The following is a 13442-nucleotide window of genomic DNA, read 5'->3' on the forward strand; positions in this document are numbered from 1 at the left end:
CTGTGCACACGGCGGAATTTCCATGCCAGATGTTTCTGGCATGGAAATTCCATTTTCCGTGTCCGCACAAAGAATGAATTTTTAAATTCTTTGTGCAGAGTCCGCACCGAATGCATTGCTGTCTATGAGACGGTGCATTTCTGCGCAATTCTAGCACTGGCATATTATGTCGGCGCCCCTGTCCACACAGAGATTCTCATGCACCCATTCCGTCATGTGAACATGGCCCTTATAATAGTTCCTGGAGCCATCATCTGATTCATTAGACCACATTAACCCCTTAAGGACGCAGCCCATTTGGGCCTTAAGGACGCAGAAAATTTAATTTTTATGTTTTCATTTTTTCCTCCTCGCCTTCAAAAAATCATAACTCTTTTATATTTTCATCCACAGACTAATACGAGGGCTTGTTTTTTGCGCGACCAGTTGTCCATTGTAAAGCCATCACTCACTTTACCATAAAATGTATGGCGCAACCCAAAAAATACTATTTGTGTGGGGAAATTAAAAAGAAAACCGCAATTTTGCTAATTTTGGAAGGTTTCGTTTTCACGCCGTACAATTTACAGTAAAAGTGACATGTGTTTTTTATTCTTTGGGTCAATATGATTAAAATGATACCCATGATAACGTACTTTTCTATTACTGTTGCGCTTAAAAAAAAATCACAAACTAAATTAGTACATTTAAGATCCCCCTATTTTGAAGACCTATAACTTTTTCATTTTTCCGTATAAGCAGCGGTATGAGGGCTCATTTTTTGCGCCGTAAACTGTTCTTTTTTTATATACCATATTTGCTTACATAAAACTTTGAATACATTTTTTATTCATTTTGTTTGGAATAAAATGTTATAAAAAGCTGCTATTTTGGACTTTTTTTTTTTTTTACGTTCACGCCGTTCACCGTACAGTATCATTAACATTTTATTTTAATAGTTCAGATATTTACGCACGCGGCAATACCAAATATGTTTTGGGTGAGTTCCCTCACTTTTTTACCCCAGGTGACACCTACCTTCTCAGCTTGGTGCTACAGCAGCTCTTCAGGGGGATCGGACATGATGGATTATCCTTGCTTGGGCTAGATTGTCAGTAAGGCTGGGTCCACACTATGTTTTGTCCCATACGGGAGCGCATACGGCAGGGGGGAGCTAAAAGCTCGCGCTCCCGTATGTGACCGTATGCGCTCCCGTATGCCATTCACTTCAATGAGCCGACCAGAGTGAAACGTTCGGTCCGGTCGGCTCATTTTTGCGTCGTATGCGCTTTTACAACCGGACCTAAAACTGTGGTCAACCACGGTTTTAGGTCCGGTTGTAAAAGCGCATACGGCGCAAAAATGAGCCGACCGGACCGAACGTTTCACTCCGGTCGGCTCATTGAAGTGAATGACATACGGGAGCGCATTCGGTCACATACGGGAGCGCGAGGTTTTAGCTCCCCCCTGCCGTATGCGCTCCCGTATGGGACAAAACGTAGTGTGGACCCAGCCTTAGCCAGACATTGTTTTCTTGGACAGCTTTTGGTAGGTACTAACTCCTGCACACTAACCATAATCTATCCATAAAATAGGGCCCTTTCATGTTCCCCAGATGCATTAGGAAACCCTTTCACACTGATGTTCACTGCGGGTAATTCCACTTGCGGAATTCCGTGGGAATTACACAGTGTGAACATACCCTTAGCTTGCCAATTCTACCTGCTTAAAGTGCATCATCTGGCTACTTAGTGTCTAGGACAGGGGTCTCCAAACTTTCAACCTCCAGCTGTTGCAAAACTACAACTCCCAGCATGCCCGGACAGCCAACGGCTGTCCGGGCATGCTGGGAGTTGTAATTTTGCAACAGCTGGAGGTCCAAAGTTTGGAGACCACTGATGTGGGATAATACCATACTGCACTGGAGTGCAATAAAATAGGAACTTTTTTTTTATTTTTATTATTAAATCATATAGTGGAATACAACAGCCAGAGAAACAAATCTGATGTGTTTGAGATCATACAGGATCCTAAGTCATGGCAATACCGTACTGTTGGTATAAACCAGCTAGAGCTTTTGTTTTGTCTGTCTGGGCATGCTGGGAGTTGGAGTTTTGCAACAGCTGTAGGCTCACAGTTTGGAGACAAATAGTCATGGCAATATTATACTGTTGGTATGAACCAGCTAAAGCTTTTATTTTGGCTGTACGGGCATGCTGGGAGTTGTAGTTAAGACCACTAGTCCAGGATACTATCATACTGTTGCTTTTCTTCTGCCTGCACTATGATATCCCAATGGTCCCTATATGTAACAAACCCGATCCAACATAACTTAACCCCTTAAGGACTCAGCCCATTTTGGCCTGAAGGACTCAGACAATAAAATTTTTACGTTTTCATTTTTTCCTCCTCGCCTTCTAAAAATCGTAACTCTTATATATTTTCATCCACAGACTAGTATGAGGGCTTGTTTTTTGCGCGACCAGTTGTCCTTTGTAATGACATAACTCATTATATCATAAAATGTATGGCGCAACCAAAAAACACTATTTTTGTGGGGAAATTAAAAAGAAAAACGCAATTTTGCTAATTTTGGAAGGTTTCGTTTTCACGCCGTACAATTTATGGTAAAAATGACATGTGTTCTTTATTCTGAGGGTCAATACGATTAAAATGATACCCATTATTACATACTTTTAAATTATTGTTGTGGTTAAAAAAAATCACAAACTTTTTAACCAAATTAGTACGTTTATAATCCCTTTATTTAGATGACCTCTAACTTTTTTATTTTCCCGTATAAGCGGCGGTATGAGGGCTCATTTTTTGCGCCATGATCTTTACTTTTTTTTTATACCACATTTGCATATAAAAAACTTTGAATACATTTTATATAATTTTTTTAAATAAAATGTATTGAAAAAGTAGCAATTGTGGACTTTTTTTTTTTTTTTTACATTCACGCCGTTCACCGTACGGGATTATTAACATTTTATTTTAATAGTTCGGACATTTACGCATGCGGCGATACCAAATATGTCTATAAAATTTATTTTTTACGCTTTTTGGGGGTAAAATAGGAAAAAAACGGACGTTGTACTTTTTTATTGGGGGAGGGGATTTTTCACTTTTTTTTTTACTTTTACATTTTTTTTACATTTTTTCTTACACTTGAATAGTACCCATAGGGGACTATTCATAGCAATATCATGATTGCTAATACTGATCTGTTCTATGTATAGGACATAGAACAGATCAGTATTATCGGTCATCTTCTGCTCTGGTCTGCTCGATCACAGACCAGAGCAGAAGACGCCGGGAGCCGCACGGAGGCAGGAGAGGGGACCTCCGTGCGGCGTTCTGAATGATCGGATCCCCGCAGCAGCGCTGCGGGCGATCCGATCGTTCATTTAAATCGCGCACTGCTGCAGATGCCGGGATCTGTATTGATCCCGGCACCTGAGGGGTTTATGGCGGACGCCCGCGAGATCGCGGGCGTCGGCCATTGCCGGCGGGTCCCTGGCTGCGATCAGCAGCCGGGATCAGCCGCGCATGACACGGGCATCACTCCGATGCCCGCGGTTATGCACAGGACGTAATTGTACGTCCTGGTGCGTTAAGTACCACCGCACCAGGACGTACATTTACGTCCTGCGTCCTTAAGGGGTTAAAGGGGTCCGGTGGAAAACTTTTGTTTTTTTCTAAATCAACTGGTGCCAGAAAGTTAAACATATTTGTATATTACTTCTATTAAAAAATCTTAATCCTTCCAGTACTTATTAGCTGCTGAATACTACAGAGCTCTCTTCTGACATCACGAGCACAGTGCTCTCTGCTGACATCTCTGTCAATTTTAAGAACTGTCCAGAAAATAAATTCCAAATACTGGAAGGATTAAGATTTTTAAATAGAAGTAATTTACAAATCTGTTTAACTTTTTGGCACCAGTTGATTTTAAAAAAAATTAAAAAAGTTTTCCACCGGAGTACCCCTTTATGCATACATAGCTCACACACTTGTGTAGTCGTTCTCTCTGCTGTCTACCTGTTCAAGCATTGACGGCCTATACACACTTCGGCCGCTAGGTGTCTTCAGTTACATTACAGCTACATAGCGCCGAGGCGTCCTGCCCTCTCAGCTCTCGGCTTCAGTGTATGCCAGTGCGCATGTACCACAAGTACAGCTGCGAGGGAGCCAATGAGTGTGTGGGCGGGGCTTACACCGGAGAGGGGGTGCTTATGAGGCAGCAGACGGGGGCCGGGCGGCTGGGACTCTTCGTTCCCTTGTGTGGAGGCTGCTGGCGGCAGGCGCCTTCCTGTGCTCCCTTACCTGAATGTGGATACCCTCAGGGGGTGCCCGGCTAGCTCACACTCGCTGTCTAGTTATATCCGAGGAGAGAAGGCTTCCTGTGTGCTGCCATGCTGTGCTATGTGACCAGACCGGACTCGGTGGTGATGGAGGTGGTGGTGGATGCCAAGGCTAATGGAGAGGACTGCCTTAACCAGGTACGTGCAGTCTGGGGCTGACCTGCTGCTTGCCCCGTGGTTCTGTGCCACCATCTGTCTTGTTGACCTCTTTCTGCCTACTTATGAGAGCACCTGCCTGTGCACTGGGTAGAGCCTGGCATAGCAGAGCTGGCACCATTCCTGGTCACCTCAGTAGGATATCCCTTGTCCTGAGTCCTGGCTATAACATGTTGCGGAGTGGGTCATCTGTAGCCCCCTGGATCACAGTGGACCCATCATTGATCCTTGCCCACATGATTCTGTACTTTGCCTGTACAGACCCCTTATTTATCCACTACCCCCAGATCAGACTGCTTGTTCATCCCCTGGACCAGAGCAGACCCTTCACTGATCATGCCCCCCCCCCCCCCCCCAGAGCAGACCCTTCACTGATCATGCCCCCCCTGGACCAGAGCAGACCCTTCACTGATCATGCCCCCCCTGGACCAGAGCAGACCCTTCACTGATCATGCCCCCCCTGACCAGAGCAGACCCTTCACTGATCATGCCCCCCCTGACCAGAGCAGACCCTTCACTGATCATGCCCCCCCTGACCAGAGCAGACCCTTCACTGATCATGCCCCCCCTGACCAGAGCAGACCCTTCACTGATCATGCCCCCCCTGACCAGAGCAGACCCTTCACTGATCATGCCCCCCCTGGACCAGAGCAGACCCTTCACTGATCATGCCCCCCCTGGACCAGAGCAGACCCTTCACTGATCATGCCCCCCCTGGACCAGAGCAGACCCTTCACTGATCATGCCCCCCCTGACCAGAGCAGACCCTTCACTGATCATGCCCCCCTGGACCAGAGCAGACCCTTCACTGATCATGCCCCCCTGGACCAGAGCAGACCCTTCACTGATCATGCCCCCCTGGACCAGAGCAGACCCTTCACTGATCATGCCCCCCTGGACCAGAGCAGACCCTTCACTGATCATGCCCCCCCCTGACCAGAGCAGACCCTTCACTGATCATGCCCCCCTGGACCAGAGCAGACCCTTCACTGATCATGCCCCCCCCTGACCAGAGCAGACCCTTCACTGATCATGCCCCCCCCCTGACCAGAGCAGACCCTTCACTGATCATGCCCCCCCTGACCAGAGCAGACCCTTCACTGATCATGGGGCCCCCCCCCTGACCAGAGCAGACCCTTCACTGATCATGCCCCCCCCTGACCAGAGCAGACCCTTCACTGATCATGCCCCCCCTGACCAGAGCAGACCCTTCACTGATCCTGTAACACCCACCTTCCCCCAGATAAGACCACTCATTGATCCTGTACCCCCAGGTTAGCTCAGCCCTTTTGAAGATCATATGCCTAGAGCTGGGCACAGATATGTTGGCTCTGCCCTAGTAAACACCTGTCAGGATGTTGCTGCTCCGCAGTTTTATTATTTGCTATTGGCTCATCAGCTTATTACAGGGCATGTATTGGGCACGGGTGACTGTCAGCTGTGTAGATTGTTGTTTGCCATCTTTATAGGTAAATGACAAAACATTGCATAGAGCTGAGTGTAGCTGTATAGTCACAGCCCGGCGCTCCAGGCCTCCTTGCCTAGGTGAACCCTGCTGAGGTGTCTTGTGTACACATCTTACCTCATGTCCTGTTTACCTTCTTGCTTTCATGGATGGAAGGTCGCAGAATGACTACTATGACTTATGTCGAAGTTTTAGGATCTAGACCCAGTGACTGGGATCTCCAGCAGAATGTCAGTGTCTAGTATGCCCTGCTGGGAGTTGTAGTTCTAGACTAGGTGTATAGTTAGATTGTAGATCACTGATTACTATACTAAACACTTCGTACCTTATGTCTCTCTCGTCTTTGGGGTTATTCACCTCACATTCCCCACGTAAGCCATTGGAGTTCTGTCAGAAAGTTTGTGTGAATACAATGGCGTATATGGCGTATAAAGACCAAGGTTACTTTTAGTGACCATGTTTGATCTGTATTATTACCACGTATGTGTTTTATTTGCAGGACACCAAAACGTAGTCCATCACTCGTGTCCCTCTATTAAAACTTGTTCCAGCCTAGAACAGTCGAAACCTAGTTATAGGTAATCTGACTGGTGTATTGAGCGCTATGGCTACCCCATGGTATATTGGCAGCGCAAAGCTGAAATGGACTGTGAATATCTTTTCACAGTCCCCAAGTCCCAACTATCTACATTTCCCACATAGCCCTTACAAGGCATACTGGGAGTTGTAGTTCTATAGTAGCAGCAGCATGAAAACCAGTCCTACTACATCATTAACCAGTGTTCTATAAATGTTCTGACTTCATGGTTTTACTGCCACAGATTCCTAATTCTTCCCTCTGGCCATGTGTTCATGGTTGGGGCATGTGGACAGTCTGTGACCTCCATAACCCTGGACCTGTCTTAAGCTGGGTTCACACCATGTTTTTGCAATACAGTTCCCGTATCAGGTTTTTGATGAAAAACTGATTCCTCAAAACTTGACTAAACTGTATCAAAATGTGCGTACAAATTTTAACCCATATGAGGTTGAAAACCTTATACAATTTGAAAAATGATGTCTGTTTGCATACGTTTTTAACTTTTCACTCCATTTTGAATAAAGTTTCACTTGTTTGATTGAAATTCCAAGAAAAAAAACTGTGCAAAGTCAAAAACCGTATGGTGAAAACCGGATGGAACCGTGTGCACATACAGTTCTGTACGGTTCCCATTGACTCCTATGTTTAAAAAAAAAAAAAAAGTATATGGTTTAATACAGTTTTTCACCCGGACCAAAAAAACATGGTAGACTACGGTTTTGGGTATGAGTAAAAAAAGGACAAAACCGTATAGGATGCAAAAAGGACTAAACCGGATGATGCGTTTGACATACGGTTTACAATATTAAGTCAATGCATACGGTTTCCTATACGGTTCCATACAGTTTTTAACTTGAAACCGTATACGGGAACTGTATATAAAAAATGTGGTGTGCATGCCACCCTTAGGCTGGGTTCAAACCACGTCTTTGCAATACAGTTCCCGTATACATTTTCAACTTAAAAACCGTATTGAAAACTGTATGCATTGACTCTCCATTGAAAACCCTATGCCAAAAGATGCATCAGATTGTGTCCGTTTTAAATCTTGTACGGTTTTGTCAGTTTTCTTTTTTGAAATTTTTTTTTTCGTACCCAAAACCGTAGCCTACTACTGTTTTTGGTCCGGGTGAAAAAAATATTGAAACGTATACGTTTTTGTTAACATGGGAGTCAATGGGAACTGTACAAAACCGTGTGTGTACGGTTCCATCCGGTTTTTGACTTTGCAGAGTTTTTTTTAAACTTGGAATTTCAATCAGACAAGTGGAACTTTATTCATAATGGAATGAAAAGTTAAAACGTATATGTATATATATATATATATATATATATATATATATATATATATATATATATATATATTATATTTTTTTTTTTTACGGATTAAAATGTGTACACACGTTTTGATACAGTTTAGTCAGGTTTTGAGGATTCTGTTTATTAAAGGGGTAGTCCAGTGGTGAAAAACTTATCCCCTATCCTAAGGATAGGGGATAAGTTTGAGATCGCGGGGGGTCCGACCGCTGGGGCCCCCTGCGATCTCTCTGTACGGGGGCCAGGCTCTCCGGCCAGATATCGGGTGTTGACCCCCGCACGAAACGGCGGCTGACACGCCCCCTCAATACATCTCTATGGCAGAGCCGGAGATTGCCGAAGGCAGTGCTTCGGCTCTGGCATAGAGTTGTGTTGAGGGGGCGTGTCGGCCGCCGCTTCGTGCGGAGGTCGACACGCCCCCTTCCCGCGGGCTGTCAGGGCTCCGTACAGGAGATCGCAGGGGGCCCCAGCGGTCGGACCCCCGCAATCTCAAACTTATCCCCTATCCTAAGGATAGGGGATAAGTTGTTCACCACTGGGTTACCACTGGACTACTCCTTTTAAAAACCAGATACGGGCACTGTATTGCAAAAACGTGGTGTGAACCCGGCCTTATGCCTTTATGTTTTCAGCGCCTCTATGGCTCAGTCATGCCAAATCCATCTTGTTGAGCTCAGCTATGTTGAACTAGACCCTCTATAATCAAATAGGGATAATAAAGTCCAGTATTTTATACCTGTGTCAGAATTTTCTTCTGCTCCAACGTTAATCTCCCTGACATTGCGGACTGGGTTACTGGAGTTCAGTTCTAATTTTAACCTCTCGATCTGGAACACTTTACTTAGTTTTCAGTGATAAGACTCCATGCTGCCCAGTGGGAGGATTGTATACAGTGATACACGTACTTTATGTTTAGCTTTACCTCTATATAGCAGTGTTTCCCAACCAGGGTGCCTCCAGCTGTTGCAAAACTACAACTCCCAGCATGCCCGGACAGCCGAAGGCTGTCCGGGCATGCTGGGAGTTGTAGTTTTGCAACAGCTGGAGGCACCCTGGTTGGGAAACACTGCTATATATTCTAGTGTATGGATACAACAGACCTCAGGCTATTAGCTGGGCTTCATAAAGAGCCCTGTAAATAGTGACTGTCTTCTGCCACATACATGAAGGGCTACAGTGTGTTCTAGAGACTGAGAGCCGCTCTTTGATACACATTAACACAGCAATTGTTTCTTACAAACAGCTGTCAGTGTCTGGAGGATCAGCGCGCATTATATGTATTCTAGTCAGAGCCATTGTCTGCCATGTAGAAGAACTGGAGCATGACTCTATCAACACCAGGCGGAGAATAGGACCTCTGTACCTGAAGATTCATTACTTGTAAACTGAAAATAAAAAAACTATATTTATTTTATTTTTTATTTTTTTAAATCAACTGGTGCCAGAAAGTTAAACAGATGTGTAAATTACTTCTATTAAAGAATCTTAATCCTTCCAGTACTTAGTAGCTGCTGAATACTACAGAGGAAATTATTTTCTTTTTGCAACACAGAGCTCTCGGACATCATGACCACAGTGCTCTCTGCTGACATCTCTGTCCATTCTAAGAACTGTCCAGAGTAGGGGAAAATCCCCATAGCAAACATATGCCGCTCTGGACAGTTCCTAAAATGGACAGATGTCAGCAGAGAGTACTGTGTTCCAAAAGGAGAAGTTTTCAGCAGCTAATAAGTACTGGAAGGATTAAGATTTTTTAATAGTAATTTACAAATCTATTTAACTTTCTGGCACCAGTTGATAAAAAAAAAAACAGAGTACCCCTTTAATCTGTTATTTTCAATTGGGCTAAGTCTTTAACTGTAATCCGTATCTACTGCCCTTTACAGCCGAGCTGAGACCTGGATCAGTTACTGACTCTTATTTTTTGTGTGTGGCCCCTTTCACACTACTGTTATGACCCGGCAGTGTGACGGCTGTCGGGACCATCGGGGGGAAATTAGTGCTTGCACAGTCTTTTTCTCCTGATATTCTCTCTGAAAAATGGCGGCACCCGACAGACCCCATTGACTATAATGGGGTCCATTGTGGCCCGTTGTTGCCCGCCGGTAGGGTGAATGTAGCCGATCATAATTAAAACTTGTGTATCATGTCCCTTAAAGGAGGATTCTAGTTTCTGCAAATAAAGTTGGTTAGGCTATATACTACTTTCTAATACTCTTTGTATATCAGATTCCCCCTTTCACATATGGCAATAGAATGTTCATTGCTTCTAGGGGATGGATAGCTGTACGAGCCATGTGATGGCCACTGGTACAGTATAGGTGGCAGAGGGGCCACAAACAAAACCAATATCAGGCTACCTTTTTGGGCATTTTTCACGTTTTTTAAATAGGATTCAAAGTGAAATCATTGTATCACATGATCATCGATCCGTATGATTTGTTATTGGGGGGGGGCACAAAAACACAATTAAAAAGGCACATGGAAATCCATATCTGAAAACAATGTTTGTTTTGTAGATTTTACAAAGGGATAAACTGCATGGATCCTGGAAAGACTCAGGAAAAAGCTGTTATATGTTCGTGTGGAGTAGAAAACTGTGTTGTGATTTGTGGCCTCTGTCTGAACATGCCCTATGATCATGGAAAAATAAAAACTGGTTGTGAAGGAGATATGGCTGTCCGGGCATGCTGGGAGTTGTAGTTTTGCAACATCTGGAGGCACCTTGGTTGGGAAACACACGTCTAAGCAGACTATTGTTTTATTTTTTTAAATATATCACTCAGTACCTAATCCTGACCATGTACATCTAATTGTTATGTGTCTAGCACCTTTATTTTTTTATTACACTTATAATTTTGGTCACTAGTCTGAATTCCTATCAAAGGGAGGGGGCGTGGCCTCACTGTGCAGGTCTCCGCCTCCTCCCTCAGTATGCTGTCTGCTCACATCTCCCCTAGCATTAGCAAAACTACAACTCCCAGCTTGTCCTCACTGACAGTAGCGGGACACCAGTTGACAGTGGGAGGATTTTTCCTCCAGCTGTGAGCCCTGCGCTCAGCTGTCAATCAAGAAAGTGTGTCCATGACATAGGTGATGATGCATGGACACAGCAGGACTAGTATGTGTCCAAGCAGGCAGGGGGGTCAGTTGTTTGACTGGCTTTTTCAGTATGAAATACAGAATGTTCTAATGAAAGCAATTGCAAAACCTATTGCTTTACAACATATCAAGTTTTTTGTATCTGACAGTGCCCATTTAAAGAAGGCACTAGTCAAAAATAGGAACCTAGACCCACTGTCTCACCCACTTTATCCCTTTACCCTGTGACTATGCTCATGCTGTGTCTATCTATATAAAGTCCCTTTAGCTAGATATTACACAGGCCAAGAGTTTTATCCAAATTTCACTAGGTTATCAGAGCGGTTATCTGACGTTATTGGCGAGAAATCCTCTGGTCGTTCGTACCTCTGTGTTAGCAGAGTGCTGCAGGAATTTGTTCGGAGTGTTTGCTCAGCCAGTAGTTGAACATGTGCCAGCATGTCTCAGGCCTTACCCTTACTGTACTGCATTTCGCCATAGACAAACTGGTTACGTTCAGACATATTAAGTTATGTTACACGGCAACTACAGTGAAACTTGTGCTTTATCACTGCCGGTGTACATGGATAAGGCTGTATACTATATAGACTGTCTAAACTGATGACTGGATTCCTTTAAAGCGGTACTCCGGTGGAGAACTTTTTTTTTTAAATCTTTTTTTTTTTATCAACTGTCGGCAGAACGTAAACATTTTTTTAAATAAATTACATCTATTAAATAATCTTTATCCTTCCAGTATTTATTAGCTGCTATATACTACAGAGAAAGTTCTTTTCTTTTTGGATTTTTTTTTCTTTCCACGGTGCTCTCTGCTATCAGGAACTGTCCAGAACAGGAGCAAATCCCTATAGCAAACATTTGCTGCTCCAGATACAGACTGAGGTGTCAGCAGAGAGCACTGTGGAAAGAAAAAAAAATCCAAAAAGGAAACTCTGTAGTATATAGCAGCTAATAAATACTGGAAGGACAAATATTTTTTAATAGAAGTAACTTACAAATCTGTTTTTACTTTTTGGCACCAGTTGATTAAAAAAAATAATTTCCACCAGAGTACCCCTTTAAAACATTCATACATCTGTCTAAAGTAATGTTTCCCAACTAGTGTGCCTCCAGCTGTTGTAAAACTACAACTCCCAGCATGCCCGGACAGCCGTTGGCTGTCCGGGCATGCTGGGCGTTGTAGTTTTGCAACAGCTGGAGGCACACTAGATCGGAGACACTGGTCTACAAGTGTATACACAAGTGATTCAAATACATGATTTTTTTTATTTATTTTTATTTTTGGTTGAAGCAGAAAATTCTCCTGAAATGACTTGTATCCTACTTTTAGTGCTAATCTTTAAACCTACTTCTCTTTATTCTTGGTTTTTAGGTGTGTGAGCGACTGGGTATTATTGAAGTGGATTACTTTGGTTTACAGTTCAGTGGAAGTAAAGGAGAAAGTCTCTGGCTGAATCTGCGAAACCGAATATCCCAGCAGATGGACGGGCTGGCTCCCTTCAGGCTGAAGCTAAAAGTCAAGTTTTTTGTGGAGCCCCATCTCATTCTTCAGGAGCAGACCAGGTAAACTGCGCAAGAACTGAACCAAGGAATCTCCTATTGCATCATGTTGCTAATTTTTCCTTTGTGGTCTATTCACGTGTACAGTACCCTCTGCATATTTCATGCACAGGAATTGAAGCTGCAGATTTGATGCTGTTTAGTCATTTAGTTTACACTGAAATCTGCATCTTCAAACATGCGCAGGATACTGTATGTATATATGCATGCATTTCTTTCTTTCCCCTTATGAACTGATGCCAGAAAGTTACAGATTTGTAAATTACTTATATTTAAAAAAAATCTTAAAACTTCCAGTACTTATCAGCTGCTGTATACTACAGAGGAAGTTCTTTTCTTTTTGAATTTCCTTTGTCTGACATCTGACCTCTCAGGAACTGTCTAGAGCAGGAGCAAATACCCATAGGAAACCTATCTTGCTCTGGACAGTTCATGACATGGACAGAGGTGTCAGCAAAGAGCACTGTTGTCAGACTGGAAATAAACTAAAAAAATAACTTTCTGTGGAACATACAGCAGCTAAGTACTGGAAGGATTAAGATTTTTAAATAGTAGTTATTTACAAATCTGTTTAACTTTCTGGCTCCAGTTGAATGAGAAAAAAAAAATCCCACCGGGAGTACCCCTTTTAATAGAAAAGTAATCAGAGGAAGCCTTCCATTAGAGTGGGTATAAAAAAAATAAAAAAAATTTCAATTCACACTAAAGGATTTGTCATGTTCCATTGTCATTGGGAATTGTGTAACATCTCTATTCTCCTGACAGGGTCCTGCAGAGAAATTGACCACTTGTTAGGTTCAGTGACAGATCACCACTAAATACTAGGGGTCCCAGTAGCAAAACGTTGCCTGATCAGTTAGGCTGGCTTCACACCATGATTTGACCTTCCGATGCACAGATACAACTTTCAGTCTGT

General features: G+C 43.5%; 1 protein-coding gene across 1 annotated transcript in view; it reads left to right on the forward strand.

Moving 5' to 3' along the window:
• Window positions 1-4212: 4212 nt before the first annotated feature.
• Window positions 4213-13442, forward strand: part of MYLIP (myosin regulatory light chain interacting protein) — a 32018-nt gene continuing 22788 nt past the window's right edge. Inside the window, exons 1-2 of the mRNA XM_056518495.1 lie at window positions 4213-4484; window positions 12339-12529. Of these exons, the coding sequence (XP_056374470.1) occupies window positions 4398-4484; window positions 12339-12529 (278 nt within the window). The 5' untranslated portion in view covers window positions 4213-4397. The remainder of the gene's footprint in view (window positions 4485-12338; window positions 12530-13442) is intronic.

The sequence above is a fragment of the Hyla sarda genome, chromosome 5 (assembly GCF_029499605.1).
Source record: "Hyla sarda isolate aHylSar1 chromosome 5, aHylSar1.hap1, whole genome shotgun sequence".
NCBI lineage: Eukaryota > Metazoa > Chordata > Amphibia > Anura > Hylidae > Hyla > Hyla sarda.